Source organism: Oncorhynchus tshawytscha, linkage group LG06 (genome assembly GCF_018296145.1).
Source record: "Oncorhynchus tshawytscha isolate Ot180627B linkage group LG06, Otsh_v2.0, whole genome shotgun sequence".
In the NCBI taxonomy this organism is placed as follows: domain Eukaryota; kingdom Metazoa; phylum Chordata; class Actinopteri; order Salmoniformes; family Salmonidae; genus Oncorhynchus; species Oncorhynchus tshawytscha.
The window spans coordinates 57,388,439-57,404,532 of NC_056434.1; the positions used below are offsets into that span (position 1 = coordinate 57,388,439).

The window sequence follows — 16,094 nt, forward strand, 5'->3', positions numbered from 1 at the left end:
GGCGAAGTCTACAACACTTAGTCCACTCTGTTCGTAACAGATTATAGTTTTGAAAACTGTATTGAGATCAACTGTTTCATTGATGACAAAATTAGAGGAATATCGACCCCAAATCCATCTCGCTCCATCTTCTCCCACTGTCGTCCACTGGGCTTCCTATCATCACCATATTTGTTAGTGAGTGGAAACGCCCAGATGCTTCACATTTATACATCCGGTAAAATATCTGGCTCATTGTTCTATCTGTTATATTACTGCTTGGCTGGGGAAGTGCCACGGTGTCCAACAGAGGTGAACGTTACAGTAGTTTGTGTTGTGACAGTGGTTGTGAGATAGAGTCCGCTGTGCGTTTTATTGTTTGCATTTATTTTCCTTCAAGGATCATTATATGAAAACTCCAATCTGGATCGCAGCGCTAACAACAGGAAGAAGATAGAGGAATTCTCTAGGTCTTCTCGAGACAAACTGGTCCAGTCGAAGAACAAAATGTTCTCCAAATTTACATCGATTCTACAGCACGCAGTCGAGGCGGTGAGTTTTCATTTATGTGGAAGATGTCAAACCTCTGGAAGAAAGGTTCAATCGAGGTCGGGGACAATTGGGCCTAACTGGATGTTCTATTGAAGTTAACCACGTAACTGTTAGCGGATGCCAGCTAGCTTTGCCAGATGTGATCGTAGGTGCTGCTAACGCTAACAGCAGAGGTGTCCAACAAAGCCTAATTAGCTAACGTTAGTTGGCTAGCTAAAACTTTCGCTCTGGTTTCTGGGCTTGTTTCACTTCATATTAAGCAATGTGATTGAAATAATTAGCTAAAGCTGTTAGCTACACTGCCCTGATTATGGCCGGCTTAGCTAACGTTAGCAAGCTAATGTTTACATCTCTGCCATCTGTTAAAAAAAAGAAAAAGCTTGAAATGGGTATGGTCTAATTGAGTCAACACCACAGAAAACAAATCTAAGTTTATCTTTCCTAACTAACTACGTTATCCCAAAGGTCGGCATATAAGTTATTTTTGTCTGTTTGTCTGAAACCTGCTTTGTATACCCCTCTGACTTGTTGACGTTACCATACGGGTTTCCCGTCAAGCGAGAAAGGCTAATTAATTGTTGTGATGTACATGCGAGTCTAGTTAGTCGGCTGCTGAACGTTTTCATCTGCTTTCAAACGTTAGCAAGGGTTGGATATCTGGTAGATTTCTCCACACCCTTGTTGATAAGATGACTTGTCGGTGTTGCGCAAACGAGATTGACTGTACTATATATATATATAACGGTTATAAGACACTACATTTGGGGGCTACAAGAAGTAGGTGGACATGTCTAATGTGCAGAGAGTGAAAAGATCTGCTCAAGCAGATGACACGTTTGTGCGTCTTGCCTGGTCAAGAGTCTGGTTGCTTTACACACAGACTGGCAGTAGGCCTGTAGTAAAGATTGCTAAACTAATTAATCAGACACTGGTTAATCAGACAAAATTGTGTGATTAACAGGGTTTTGATTTGATTTCTGTTCCTGTTCCAGCTTGCGCCTTCACTGCCCTTGCAGGAGGACTTTGTGTATCACTGGAAAGCCATCACACATTACTACATAGAGACATCAGGTAAGACCAATAAACAACACTTGATAGACATCAAGTACGAGTTTCAAATCACTGTAAACAGACATGGAGTAGAGATATGTTATCAATGATGTGTTACCTGTAACCACAATGTCATTCGAAAGCAATATTTGTTTGTTTATTTCTTCTGTGTCAGATGACAAAGCACCTGTGACAGACACCAACATCCCGTCTCATCTGGAGCAGATGCTGGACATCCTGACGCAGGAGGAGTCAGAGAGAGAGTCTGGAGAGACTGGGCCCTGCATGGAGTACCTGCTGCACCACAAGATCCTTGAGACCCTCTTCACCCTGGGCAAGGCCGACGTAAGGGGAACAATGCCCTTTTCACACTATCATGCCACTCAAACCACACTGATTTTTTTTCTCTTCACATTGTCCTTTTCAGCAACTTTAGTGGATGTGTAACCAGGCGAGCACAGTACAGCAAGACTTTGCTCAGTAGTGAGAAAAAAGTAAAAGACCTCACTGTACTCTGTTGGATAGTTAGCCTATACCAAATCATGTTAGAAAGACCAGATCAAGTATGAAAAGTACCATGGTGTATCTTAATCTATTGGGGTTGTTTTGTCTCTATCAGTGTCCTCCGGGAATGAAGCAGCAGGTTCTGAGTTTTTACACCAAGCTGCTAGGACGCATTCACCAGCCTCTTCTGCCCCACATCAATGTCCATAGACCTGTACAGGTGAGATCCAATACGTTTTACTTTGTAGATATGGATGGTTTTAACACGTGGATGTGTTTACTATGTAGATGTCATTTGTACACTGTTTCAGTGTGAAGTAGTGTGTCTCTCTGGTTGACTCCTCAGAAACTCATCCGTCTGTGTGGAGAGATCCTGGCTGCTCCCACGGAGAACGAGGAGATCCAGTTCCTCTGCATTGTCTGTGCCAAACTAAAGCAGGACCCCTACCTCGTTAACTTCTTCCTGGAGGTAAGTATGATGTCCATAAGATGCTACCATAACAGAGGCAGCAGGGTTGTCTTCATTGGGCACCAAATGCTCTGAAATGGATTTAAATAGAAAGGTACTTACTATCTGTACTTATCCAAAAAAACAAAATTTGGCTTATTTTTTTTCATGTTGCAAAACGTTTTGTTAGTGTACCCTAATGAAAACGAGTCAGGACGTTTCAGTAAGGAGACTTGAGAGATGGCTGAACTGACGTCACACAGTTTGAATCCTTCAATAGTTTTTTTCCCCCTTGCATCTCCTGGTTCACAGAATAAAGTGAAGAGGCCTGACCCAAAGAGGCCTGGTGTAGAGGGGGTTAGGGAGGACTTGGCTTCACCAGACACAGGTCAGCCCCAGGCAGAGGGACAGGCAGCTGAATCACCTGAGGAGCCCAAGTCTGCTGCTGCCCAGTCCAACAACTACAACATAGTCACGTCTCTCCTCAACCTCACCAAGAGTCCGGTCAGTACCTCCTCATACCACAGATTTGAGACCAGGTTACTCATACCACACTGATGATTAATATAGTCTGTTTTGATTTGAGGTTGCAGTGGGAATAGGCTTAGTGGTGTTTTTAATGTAGCTTGAACTGTGTTTGTTGTTTGAGTAGCATCTAAATTCATGCTTTCCTCTCTCTCTGTCTCTCAGGATGGCAGGATAGTGGTGAAGGCATGCGAGGGCCTCATGCTGCTGGTCAGTCTGCCTGAGCCGGCCGCGGCCAAGTGTCTGACGGAGAACACTGAGCTCTGTGAACTCTTGACTGACAGACTGTCAGCCTTCTACAAGGCTCTCCCCATGTCCATGGATCCCCTGGATATTGAGACAGTGGAGTCAGTCAACTGGGGGTGAGGCTTTGTTGTCCACTCCTCATGCTACCTTTGCTTTGTCAGAGAGACCGTACCTTCAGAAAGTATGCACACCCCTTGGATTTTCCAAATTTTGTTGTTTTGTTGTGTTACAGCCTGAATTTAAAATGGATTCAATTTAGATTTTGTGTCACTGGCCTACACACAATATCCCATAATGTCAATGTGGAATTATATTTTTTTAGAAAGGTTTACAAATTCATAAAAAAAATGTAAAAGCTGAATATACTTGAGTCAATGAGTATTCACCCCTTTGTTATGGCAAGCCTAAATAAGTTCTGGAGTAAAGTCACATAATAATTTGCATGGACACACTCTGTGTGCATTAAGTGTTTAACATACATTTTGAATGACTACCTCATTTAGGTTCCACACGCGATTATCTGTAAGGTCCCTCAGTCAAAGATGGTACAAATAAAAAGAAAAGCAGACATTTAATATCTCTTTGAGCATGGTAAAGTTATAAATTCTGCTTTGGATGGTACACCTAGTCACCCCAAAGATACAGGCGTTCTTCCTAACTCAGTTGCCGGAGAGGAAGGAAACCGCTCAGGGATTTCACAATGACGCCAGAGTTTAATGGCTGTGGTAGAACTGAGCATGAATCAACTAACCTAAATGATAGAGTGAAAAGAAGGATACCTGTACAGAATACAAATATTCCAAAACAAGCATCCTGTTTGCAATAATGTTCTTAATACAAAGTGTTATGTTTAGGGAAAATCCAACACATCACTGAGTACCACCTGGTTATCTGCTTTCCAACAGACACGAGAAGACATTCACCTTTCAGCAGAACAATAACCTAAAACAAAAGGCCAAATATACACTGGAGTTGCTTACCAAGACAACATTTTAGTGTTCCTGTGTGGCCTAATTGCATTTTTAACTTAAATTGGCCTGAAAATCCATGGTAAGACTTCAAGATTGCTGTCTAGCAATGATCAACAACCAACTTGACAGAGCTTGAAGAATTTTAAAAAGAATGTGCAAATATTGTACAATCCAGGTGTGCAACATTCTTACACTTACTCAGAAAGACTCACAGCAGTAATCGCTGCCAAAGGTGATTATAACGTGTGTGATACTATTATCAATGAGATATTTCTCTTTAATTTTCAATAAATTCGCAAATATATGTTTAAAAACATGTTTTCTCTTTGTCATTATGGGGCATTGTGTGTAGATGGTTGAGGGGGAAAATATATTTAATCTATTTTGAATTCAGGCTGTAACACAACAAACTGTGGAATAAGTCCAGGGATATGAATACTTTCTGAAGGCACTGTAATGCTACATATAGTGTGTGTGTCCAAAATGGCACCCTATTCCCAAATAGTGCACTATTTTTGACCAGGTTCTAAAAACTTGTGTAATTGCGTCAGATGCTCCATCATGTTCTGGGGGGAGATGTATGAGAAAAGATACTAACCAGACTAGCGAAGTCTCAACCTCCTAAACGGGAACTCTCAGTCAAAGCATGGGCCAAATGTCCACTTCCGAAATTCGAAAGATGCGAACAACTGCGAAATCATGATTTGTCCAAATGATCGGTGATGAATAAAATCAACATTTTCTCATTGGTCATTGCAGTCTGGTGATGGAGGCTGGCATAACAGCATCCATGTTACGTGTGTCTGTCCAAGAGAGATTAGGGCACATAGACGACTTTTGAACAGAGCCTCATGGGCTCTGTACACAATTCCTAAAAGCTGAAAATGTCCCAGTTCTTCCTTGGCCTACATACTCAACAGACATGTCACCCGTTGAGCACGTTTGGGATGCTCTGGATCGAAGTGTACGGCAGCGTGTTCCAGTTCCAGCCAATTTCCAGCAACTTCACACAACCATTGAAGAGGAGTGGGACATTCCACTTGCCACAATCAACAGCCTGATTGATCAACCTAATGCAAAAAAGACATGTCACGCTGCATGAGGCAAATGCCCAGCATGTGAAATCAATAGAGCCTAATTTATTTATTTCAATTAACTGATTTCCTTATGAACTGTAACTCAGTAAAATCTTTGAAATTGTTGCGTTTATATATTTAAAAAAAAATTACAATATGCTGCTGATGGAGCTCATGAGCTGGGCCTCTGTGTATGTCCGTGTAACAAAAATAACATTAGGAACACCTTCCTAATATTGAGTTGCCCTCAGAACATCCTCAATTTGTTGGGGCATGGACTCTACAAGGTGTCGAAAGCGTTCCACAGGGATGCTGCCCCATGTTGACTTCAATGCTTCCCAAAGTTGTCAAGTTGGCTTGATGTCTTTTGGGTGGAGAACCATTTCCCAGAATGGTCAAGTGTGAAAAACCCAGCCGCATTGCAGTTCTTGAACACTCAAACTGGTGCGCATGTCACCTACTACCATACCTTGTTCAAAGGCATTGTCTTGCCCATTCATCCTCTGAATGACACACACAACTATAGAATGAATATGCATCTTGATCAATTAAGAATCGGCATCAGAAAAGTATATCTAATTGTGTCTGTTGCAGACTGGATGTGTATAACATGAAGGATGATGCTGCCATCTTCACTGGGAAGCGAGCACTCATCTCCTTCCTATCTTGGCTCGATTACTGCGACCAGCTCATCAAAGAGGCTCAGAAGGTAATGAGCAACACCACTGACTCACCATCGGCTGGAAGATTCTTTAAATAGTACACCGACTTGTTAGAATTTAATTCAGCAAAAACACAAGATAATACAATTAGCTATATATAGAAGACTCACATTACATACATCTATAGTTTTTATATCAAAGTGACTTTGTAGTAATGAAACATTTCTTGGGTCTTGTACCCTAAGACGGCGGCTGCAGTGTTGGCTAAAGCAGTGAGAGAGCGGTTCTTTGTGGCGGTCATGGAGCCCCAGCTGATGCAGACGTAAGTCCCTATTCAGAGGAACACACATAGGTGCCTCTCTTTGTTTTGAATGTGTATGTATGTCTGCCCCTGACTATATCCATTGACAATGAAAGATTACAATGTAATTTTGCTGTGTCAGTGGTTGACAGTGTCCCTTCTGCCCCCCTTTTAGGTCGGAGGTGGGCATCCTGACCTCCACGGCGTTGCTTAACAGGATCATCCGCCAGGTGACCTCGGAGGCCTTGCTGCAGGACATGGTCTACTTCCTCCTAGGGGAGGAGAAAGGACCAGAGACCCTAGCCAGCATTGCCCAAAACCCCCTCCGACACAGACTCATAGAGCACTGTGACCACCTGTCAGATGAGGTGACCACCCATATTCATGCATAATACACTGTTATCTACACCTTGATACACACACTCTGCCTCTAGTGGTTGGGTTTGACATGGGGACAAATATACTGTATTTTTCCAAGGTGATGCTACGGAAGTAGAGAAGACTGTTTGGTCTCCTATTCAAATCAATGCCCCAAAGTGTTATATTTTAGTGCGAAAGCTGCTCCTTCATGGAACTCTCTGTCAGCGAAGTCTTTTGTCCGGGCACCCGCCAGCCTGGGCGTGCTCTCTCACCACATTGGCTGAGAAACATCAGGCTGGTGGTTTTGGCAGGAAAACTCAGTTTAACCTGGGTAAAAACAGTTGTATACCTAGTAGCCTTATCATAGTGATATTCCCTATGCTCTGCATTCTCTGCCTTCCTTTTAGACAGAATAAATAAAACCAGGTTGGGTGAATAATTTGGAAAATGTAATCCATAAGCCTACTAATACATCAATGAATGAATGTAAAACATGCACATATTCAATTTAAGAAACAGAGAAACTGAAAGAAAATATACTGCTCAAAAAAATAAAGGGAACACTAAAATAACACATCCTAGATCTGAATGAATGAAATATTCTTATTAAATACTTTTTTCTTTACATAGTTGAATGTGCTGACAACAAAATCACACACAAATTATCAATGGAAATCAAATTTATCAACCCATGGAGGTCTGGATTTGGAGTCACACTCAAAATTAAAGTGGAAAACCACACTACAGGCTGATCCAACTTTGATGTAATGTCCTTAAAACAAGTCAAAATGAGGCTCAGTAGTGGGCATGCTGCTGATGAGGTGGCGGATGGTCTCCTGAGGGATCTCCTCCCAGACCTGGACTAAAGCGCGAGACATGATGTGCTCAATTAGATTCAGGTCTGGGGAACGGGCGGGCCAGTCCATAGCATCAATGCCTTCCTTTTGCAGGAACTGCTGACACTCCAGCCACATGAGGTCTAGCATTGTCTTGCATTAGGAGGAACCCAGGGCCAACCGCACCAGCATGTGGTCTCACAAGGGGTCTGAGGATCTCATCTCGGTACCTAATGGCAGTCAGGCTACCTCTGGCGAGCACATGGAGGGCTGTGCGGCCCCCCAAAGAAATGCCACCCCACACCATGACTGACCCACCGCCAAACCAGTCATGCTGGAGGATGTTGCAGGCAGCAGAACGTTCTCCACGGTGTCTCCAGACTCTGTCACGTGCTCAGTGTGAACCTGCTTTCATCTGTGAAGAGCACAGGGCGCCAGTGGCAAATTTGCCAATCTTGGTGTTCTCTGGCAAATGCCAAACGTCCTGCACGGTGTTGGGCTGTAATAAGCACAACCCCCACCTGTGGACGCCGGGCCCTCATACCACCCTCATGGAGTCTGTATCTGACTGTTTGAGCAGACATGCACATTTGTGGCCTGCTGGAGGTCATTTTGCAGGGCTCTGGCAGTGGTCCTCCTGCTCCTCCTTGCACAAAGGCGGACGTAGTGGTCCTGCTGCTGGGTTGTTGCCTCCTCCACGTCTCCCGATGTACTGGCCTGTCTCCTGGTAGTGCCTCCATGCTCTGGACACTACGCTGACAGACACAGCAAACCTTCTTGCCACAGCTCGCATTGATGTGCCATCCTGGATGAGCTGCACTACCTGGGCCACTTGTGTGGGTTGTAGACTCCGTATCATGCTACCGCTAGAGTGAAAGCACCGCCAGCATTCAAAAGTGACCAAAACATCAGCCAGGAAGCGTAGGAACTGAGAAGTGGTCTGTGGTCACCACCTGCAAAACCACTCCTTTATTGGGGGTGTCTTGCTAATTGCCTACAATTTCAACCTGTTGTCTATTCCATTTGCACAACAGCATGTGAAATGTATTGTCAATCAGTGTTGCTTCCTAAGTGGACAGTTTGATTTCACAGAAGTGTGATTGACTTGGAGTTACATTGTGTTTAAGTGTTCCCTTTATTTTTTTGAGCAGTGTATATTTCAACCTTGTAAAAATTAATTTTCTTTCAATTTGCACAGGTAGGAAGGTGTCCAGGCAATTGTGAGCTGATAGACCATTAGGCTAGGTGTGAATGTTCTGAAGCTTAATTCTAATCCATCACAAATACAACAGAAACCCATCGAACCCTTATGATCCATCAGCGGGACAAAAGTATTGCTCAGTCTATGAGATGGTTCTCTAATAATGGCAGCACCATTTTATCAAATGTTGATATTTTACAGTTTTCATGGGCATACAAAACCAAAACGTTATATGCGATTGCAAAATTGAATGCTTTAACCAAAAGAGTCACTTGCCTTGCATGGTTCTCAATATGCATAGGCTAATAGGGCTTCTTGTTGACTGCACATTGGGTATCCAGCTGTTTATTCAGGCATAGGGTAGTTTTCAATCATCAGCTGATCCAATAAATATTTTTTTGAATGACAGTCAAGTACTAGCTTGATATTCTGGTTGAAACAGGAATTGTGGGTGATTTATTTTTTTTCAGGAATGAATTTGAAAATATTTTCCACTTGCTGGAGCTGGACCATGTTTTAGACTCACAATTAGTGCCCGCATGCTGCTGTGGACAGTGCCAATGATAATCACAAAAGCCAGCTAGCTGTCTACACAGTAAAATAAATATATAGGATTGTGAGTTTGGTGAATTTTCCCTCAACTTTGAATTTTAGATTGAGTAAACATACAATTCAACTTGAGAATTTATTCTACCTTATTTGCATATTTCCCAGTGTGCCTTGCCTTGAATGAATTGTAGTTACCACCCATGACTGTTTTTGTTAGCGACAGATGCATGTTTGTTCTATTCAATGGCCTTCAGGCCTGTAGCCTTTACTAAATGTGTCTAATAATAATAATGTATTACATTTGTAAAGAATCAAGTGCTTTTCATTATACATACATCATTATACATGCATAAAATTGGGAAAAACAAAAATTAAGAAATACACTGAGTATACAGAACATTAGGAAGACCTGCTCTTTCCATGACAGACTGACCAGGTGAAAGCTACGATCCCTTATTGATGTTATCTGTTACATCCACTTCTATCAGTGTAGATGAAGGGGAGGAGACGGGTTAAAGAAAATTGAGACATGGATTGTGTATGTACGCCATTCAGAGGGTGAATGGGCAAGACAAAATATTGAACTGCCTTTGAATTGGGTATTGTAGCAGGTGCCAGGCACACCAGTTTGTGTGTCAAGAACAGCAACGCTGCTGGGTTTAATGCTCAACAGTTTCCCATGTGTACCAAGAATGGTCCACCACCCAAAGGACATGCAGCCAACTTTACACAACTGTAGGAAGCATTGAAGATCCTACATCTGTACTGCACTCAATGCCAAAGCGCTAACCCCAGTCTAAATGCATGTGTCACACGAATGGGCATTACAGGATGTCCAAATTGTCATGAATAAGTTAAGTGCACTGTCCCTGTATTTTGATGTGTTACCATGACAACTGGCCTTAGACATTGTATCATCATTAGGATAACATATTTCTCTTCTCATAAAGACCTCATTGGATTAGAGCCATACCAATCCACATAGCTGCGTGAGGTAGGAGTGCTGGGGGTGCTCCAGAACCCAATATAGCCATCTGCAGCACAGGTCCGATGCCATTTACGGCTTTATAGGTGAGGCAGAGAATTTTATAGTCAATTCTTTGAGAAATAGGTAGCCAATGGAGATCAGCAAGGATGGGGTTGATGTGGGCAGACTTTTTTTTGTGTGTGTCAGAATCCTTGCATCACTGAGTTTGGATGAGCTGTAGCTTATGGAATGGAATTTGCAGGCAGGCCCCAAAGTACTCTTCCCATAATTCATTCTGGAGAAAATGAGCTTTTCTGCTTCAGATGTGGTGTGAGAGTTTTAGGCGGGAGATGTTCTTCAGATGAAAGAATTACGTTTTACAAATGTGACTAATGTGGTCATTGAAGGAGAGGGCAGGGTCGAATTTCACACCCAAATTTTTATTTTTATTTCACCTTTATTTAACCAGGTAGGCTAGTTGAGAACAAGTTCTCATTTGCAACTGCGACCTGGCCAAGATAAAGCATAGCAGTGTGAACAGACAACACAGAGTTACACATGGAGTAAACAATTAACAAGTCAATAACACAGTAGAAAAAAAGGGAGTCTATATACATTGTGTGCAAAATTAACACTGGAGCGATAAATGATCAGATGGTCATGTACAGGTAGAGATATTGGTGTGCAAAAGAGCAGGAAAGTAAATAAATAAAAACAGTATGGGGATGAGGTAGGTAAAAATGGGTGGGCTATTTACCGATAGACTATGTACAGCTGCAGCGATCGGTTAGCTGCTCAGATAGCAGATGTTTGAAGTTGGTGAGGGAGATAAAAGTCTCCAACGATTTTTGCAATTCGTTCCAGTCACAGGCAGCAGAGAACTGGAACGAAAGGCGGCCAAATGAGGTGTTGGCTTTAGGGATGATCAGTGAGATGCGCGTGCTACGGATGGGTGTTGCCATCGTGACCAGTGAACTGAGATAAGGCGGAGCTTTACCTAGCATGGACTTGTAGATGACCTGGAGCCAGTGGGTCTGGCGACGAATATGTAGCGAGGGCCAGCCGACTAGAGCATACAGGTCGCAGTGGTGGGTGGTATAAGGTGCTTTAGTAACAAAACGGATGGCACTGTGATAAACTGCATCCAGTTTGCTGAGTAGAGTGTTGGAAGCAATTTTGTAGATGACATCACCGAAGTCGAGGATCGGTAGGATAGTCAGTTTTACTAGGGTAAGTTTGGCGGCGTGAGTGAAGGAGGCTTTGTTGCGGAATAGAAAGCCGACTCTTGATTTGATTTTCGATTGGAGATGTTTGATATGAGTTGGAAGGAGAGTTTACAGTCTAGCCAGACACCTAGGTACTTATAGATGTCCACATATTCAAGGTCGGAACCATCCAGGGTGGTGATGCTGGTCAGGCGTGCGGGTGCAGGCAGAGAACGGTTGAAATGCATGCATTTGGTTTTACTAGCGTTTAAGAGCAGTTGGAGGCCACGGAAGGAGTGTTGTATGGCATTGAAGCTCGTTTGGAGGTTAGATAGCACAGTGTCCAAGGACGGGCCGGAAGTATATAGAATGGTGTCGTCTGCGTAGAGGTGGATCAGGGAATCGCCCGCAGCAAGAGCAACATCATTGATATATACAGAGAAAAGAGTCGGCCCGAGGATTGAACCCTGTGGCACCCCCATAGACTGCCAGAGGACCGGACAGCATGCCCTCCGATTTGACACACTGAACTCTGTCTGCAAAGTAATTGGTGAACCAGGCAAGGCAGTCATCCGAAAAACCGAGGCTACTGAGTCTGCCGATAAGAATATGGTGATTGACAGAGTCGAAAGCCTTGGTAAGGTCGATGAAGACTGCTGCACAGTACTGTCTTTTATCGATGGCGGTTATGATATCGTTTAGTACCTTGAGCGTGGCTGAGGTGCACCCGTGACTGGCTCGGAAACCAGATTGCACAGCGGAGAAGGTACGGTGGGATTCGAGATGGTCAGTGACCTGTTTGTTGACTTGGCTTTTGAAGACCTTAGTTAGGCAGGGCAGGATGGATATAGGTCTGTAACAGTTTGGGTCCAGGGTGTCTCCCCTTTTGAAGAGGGGGATGACTGCGGCAGCTTTCCAATCCTTGGGGATCTCAGACGATATGAAAGAGAGGTTGAACAGGCTGGTAATAGGGGTTGTGACAATGGCGGCAGATAGTTTCAGAAATAGAGGGTCCAGATTGTTAAGCCCAGCTGACTTGTACGGGTCCAGGTTTTGCAGCTCTTTCAGAATATCTGCTATCTGGATTTGGGTAAAGGAGAACCTGGAGAGGCTTGGGCGAGTAGCTGCGGGGGGGCGGAGCTGTTGGCCGAGGTTGGAGTAGCCAGGCGGAAGGCATGGCCAGCTGTTGAGAGATGCTTGTTGAAGTTTTCGATAATCATGAATTTATCGGTGGTGACCGTGTTACCTAGCCTCAGTGCAGTGGGCAGCTGGGAGGAGGTGCTCTTGTTCTCCATGGACTTCAGTGTCCCAGAACTTTTTGGAGTTGGAGCTACAGGATGCAAACTTCTGCCTGAAGAAGCTGGCCTTAGCTTTCCTGCCTGACTGCGTGTATTGGCTCCTGACTTCCCTGAACAGTTGCATATCGCGGGGACTATTCGATGCTATTGCAGTCCGCCACAGGATATTTTTGTGCTGGTCGAGGGCAGTCATTTCTGGAGTGAACCAAGGGCTATATCTGTTCTTAGTTCTGCATTTTTTGAACGGAGCATGCTTATCTAAAATGGTGAGGAAGTTACTTTTAAAGAATGACCAGGCATCCTCAACTGACGGGATGAGGTCAATGTCCTTCCAGGATACCCGGGCCAGGTCGATTAGAAAGGCCTGCTCACAGAAGTGTTTTAGGGAGCGTTTGACAGTGATGAGGGGTGGTCGTTTGACTGCGGCTCCGTAGCGGATACAGGCAATGAGGCAGTGATCGCTGAGATCCTGGTTGAAGACAGCGGAGGTGTATTTGGAGGGCCAGTTGGTCAGGATGACGTCTATGAGGGTGCCCTTGTTTACAGATTTAGGGTTGTACCTGGTGGGTTCCTTGATGATTTGTGTGAGATTGAGGGCATCTAGCTTAGATTGTAGGACTGCCGGGGTGTTAAGCATATCCCAGTTTAGGTCACCTAACAGAACAAACTCTGAAGCTAGATGGGGGGCGATCAATTCACAAATGGTGTCCAGGGCACAGCTGGGAGCTGAGGGGGGTCAGTAGCAGGCGGCAACAGTGAGAGACTTATTTCTGGAGAGAGTAATTTTCAAAATTAGTAGTTCGAACTGTTTGGGTATGGACCTGGAAAGTATGACATTACTTTGCAGGCTCTCTCTGCAGTAAACTGCAACTCCTCCCCCTTTGGCAGTTCTGTCTTGACGGAAAATGTTATAGTTGGGTATGGAAATCTCAGAATTTTTGGTGGCCTTCCTGAGCCAGGATTCAGACACGGCAAGGACATCAGGGTTAGCAGAGTGTTCTAAAGCAGTGAGTAAAACAAACTTAGGGAGGAGGCTTCTGATGTTGACATGCATGAAACCAAGGCTTTTTCGATCACAGAAGTCAACAATTGAGGGTGCCTGGGGACATGCAGGGCCTGGGTTTACCTCCACATCACCCGCGGAACAGAGGAGGAGTAGAATGAGGGTGCGGCTAAAGGCTATCAAAACTGGTCGCCTAGAGCGTTGGACAGAGAATAAAAGGAGCAGATTTCTGGGCATGGTAGAATATATTCAGGGCATAATGCGCAGACAGGGGTATGGTGGGGTGCAGGTACAGCGGAGGTAAGCCCAGGCACTGGGTGATGATGAGAGAGGTTGTATCACTGGACATGCTGGTTGTAATGGGTGAGGTCACCGCATGTGTGGGAGGTGGGACAAAGGAGGTATCAGGGGTATGAAGAGTGGAACTAGGGGCTCCATTGTAAACTAAAACAATGATAACTAACCTGAACAACAGTATACAAGGCATATTGACATTTGAGAGAGACATACAGCGAGGCATGCAGTAATCACAGGTGTTGAATTGGGAGAGCTAGCTAAAACAGTAGCTAAAACAGTAGGTGAGACAACAACAGCTAATCAGCTAGCACAACAACAGCAGGTAAAATGGCGTTGACTAGGCAGGGAGGGTCGGATTAACTACACACAGAGCCTGAGTGCGGCTGGGGCCGACAGGTAAAACATAAACAAGCAGAATGGAGTACCGTGATTAATGGACAGTCCAGCATGCATCAGCTATGTAGCCAAGTGATCAGTGTCCAGGGGGCAGCGGTGGATGGGGCAGGGAAGCTGGACTGACGAGTATTATCCAGGTTAAAAAACTGGCTGGCTCTGCAGAAGGTAAAAGGTAAAAGCCGCTAGCAGTGGCTAACAATGACTAAATAGCTTGTAGCTAGTTAGCTGGTTAGCTTCTGGAGGTTCTTGAGTGTGTTCTAAAAATAATAGCGATTCGTATCACATTGGGTGAGGCAGGTTACCGGAAGGTATAAACAAATTAAAAATCGAAAAGAGATTGAAAGTAAATATGGGTCCAGTGAGTGTTTGGGACGCGGCGATTCAGACGGTTAGCAGGCCTGTGCTAACAATCTAACAGTTAGTTGGCCGGGGCTAAACAAGGTAGCAGTTAGCGGACTGGGGCTAAACAAGCTAGCAGTTAGCAGGCCGAATTAGCAAGCAGGGAGATAGCAAGGGCTAGAAAGTTAGCCTTTGGGGGGCGTCGCGAAGGGGTGAGTCTGTTTATGCCTCTTCATGCGGTGACATCGATAGACTGGTCGTGGGTCCGGATATTGTAGCCCAGGAGTATGCTTCGCTGGTAGCACAGGAGCTCTGGCCGGGCTAGCTTCAAGCTAAGTGGGTGGAAACGCTAGCCAGGAGTAATCATCTGGGGTTGTGGCTAGCTAGTTGTGAAGATCCAGCTGAAAATGTTCAGTTTGCGGTGGGAATCCGGAGATAAAAAAAATATATAGGTCCGTTATGCTCTGGTTAGAGTCGCGTTGTTCGAACTGGCGAGAGCTTTCCGAGCTAAAGGTTAGTTGATGACCGGTTAGCTGAAGACCGCTAGCAATAGTTTGCTGACTGATACCTGGTAGTTAGCTGGCTAGCTTCAGTTGAGGGGATCCGGATCCGAAGTAAATATAAGTACTTTAGAAAAAAATAGCTACATTGGGTGAGGCGGGTTGCAGGAGAGTATTTAGAAGTTGAGGTTTAGCAAAATGTTTTAAAAGATATGCGAAGAAAAATATGTTAAAAAAACGATATATACGATATATACAAGGGACACGACACGACGTCCGACTGCTATGCCATCTTGGATACCTATGAATTAATTAATGATGACTGACGAGAAGGGGATGATGTGGCCATTTATGATAGGGCAGATGCTGCAGGAGTTGATCTGCTAGGGGGTGCCTATCAGCATTGCTTCTGTCTTGCTGCTGTTGAGTTGTAGGAAGCTGTTCTGCCTCCCAAGATTTTACCTCTTCCAGTCAGTTGGACAATGTTAACAGAGCAGATGTTGTGTCAGGCTTTGTTTTAATGGGCACCTTTGTGTCATCTGCGTAGCAGTGGAATTGGACACTTGTCTGAAGATCTGGCCAACTGGGAACATGTAGGAAGAGGATAGGTCCTAACACTGACCCTGGTGGGTCACTGCAAGGGTCTTGCTTCTCCGAGTGTAATGTACTGCTTGCGGTTAGAGAGGTAGGAAGTGATCCAGTTTAGGGTGGTCTCACAGATGCCAGTGTGCTCTCTGAGGTGCGATCTACTGTATCAAAAGCCGCACTGAGGTACAGAAGAATCAAGATGTTGGGGGATCCTGTATCTGCAGCCATAAGGATGTCATTG

The 16,094-nt window shown here is 44.5% G+C and overlaps 1 protein-coding gene across 1 annotated transcript in view; it reads left to right on the top strand.

The window, feature by feature from the left end:
* Positions 1–239: 239 nt before the first annotated feature.
* fhip2a (FHF complex subunit HOOK interacting protein 2) overlaps positions 240–16,094 on the top strand; it is a 32,127-nt gene continuing 16,272 nt past the window's right edge. Inside the window, exons 1-10 of the mRNA XM_024424269.2 lie at positions 240–531; positions 1,524–1,602; positions 1,757–1,926; positions 2,201–2,305; positions 2,432–2,554; positions 2,846–3,037; positions 3,224–3,420; positions 5,946–6,060; positions 6,259–6,335; positions 6,490–6,682. Of these exons, the coding sequence (XP_024280037.1) occupies positions 487–531; positions 1,524–1,602; positions 1,757–1,926; positions 2,201–2,305; positions 2,432–2,554; positions 2,846–3,037; positions 3,224–3,420; positions 5,946–6,060; positions 6,259–6,335; positions 6,490–6,682 (1,296 nt within the window). The 5' untranslated portion in view covers positions 240–486. The remainder of the gene's footprint in view (positions 532–1,523; positions 1,603–1,756; positions 1,927–2,200; positions 2,306–2,431; positions 2,555–2,845; positions 3,038–3,223; positions 3,421–5,945; positions 6,061–6,258; positions 6,336–6,489; positions 6,683–16,094) is intronic.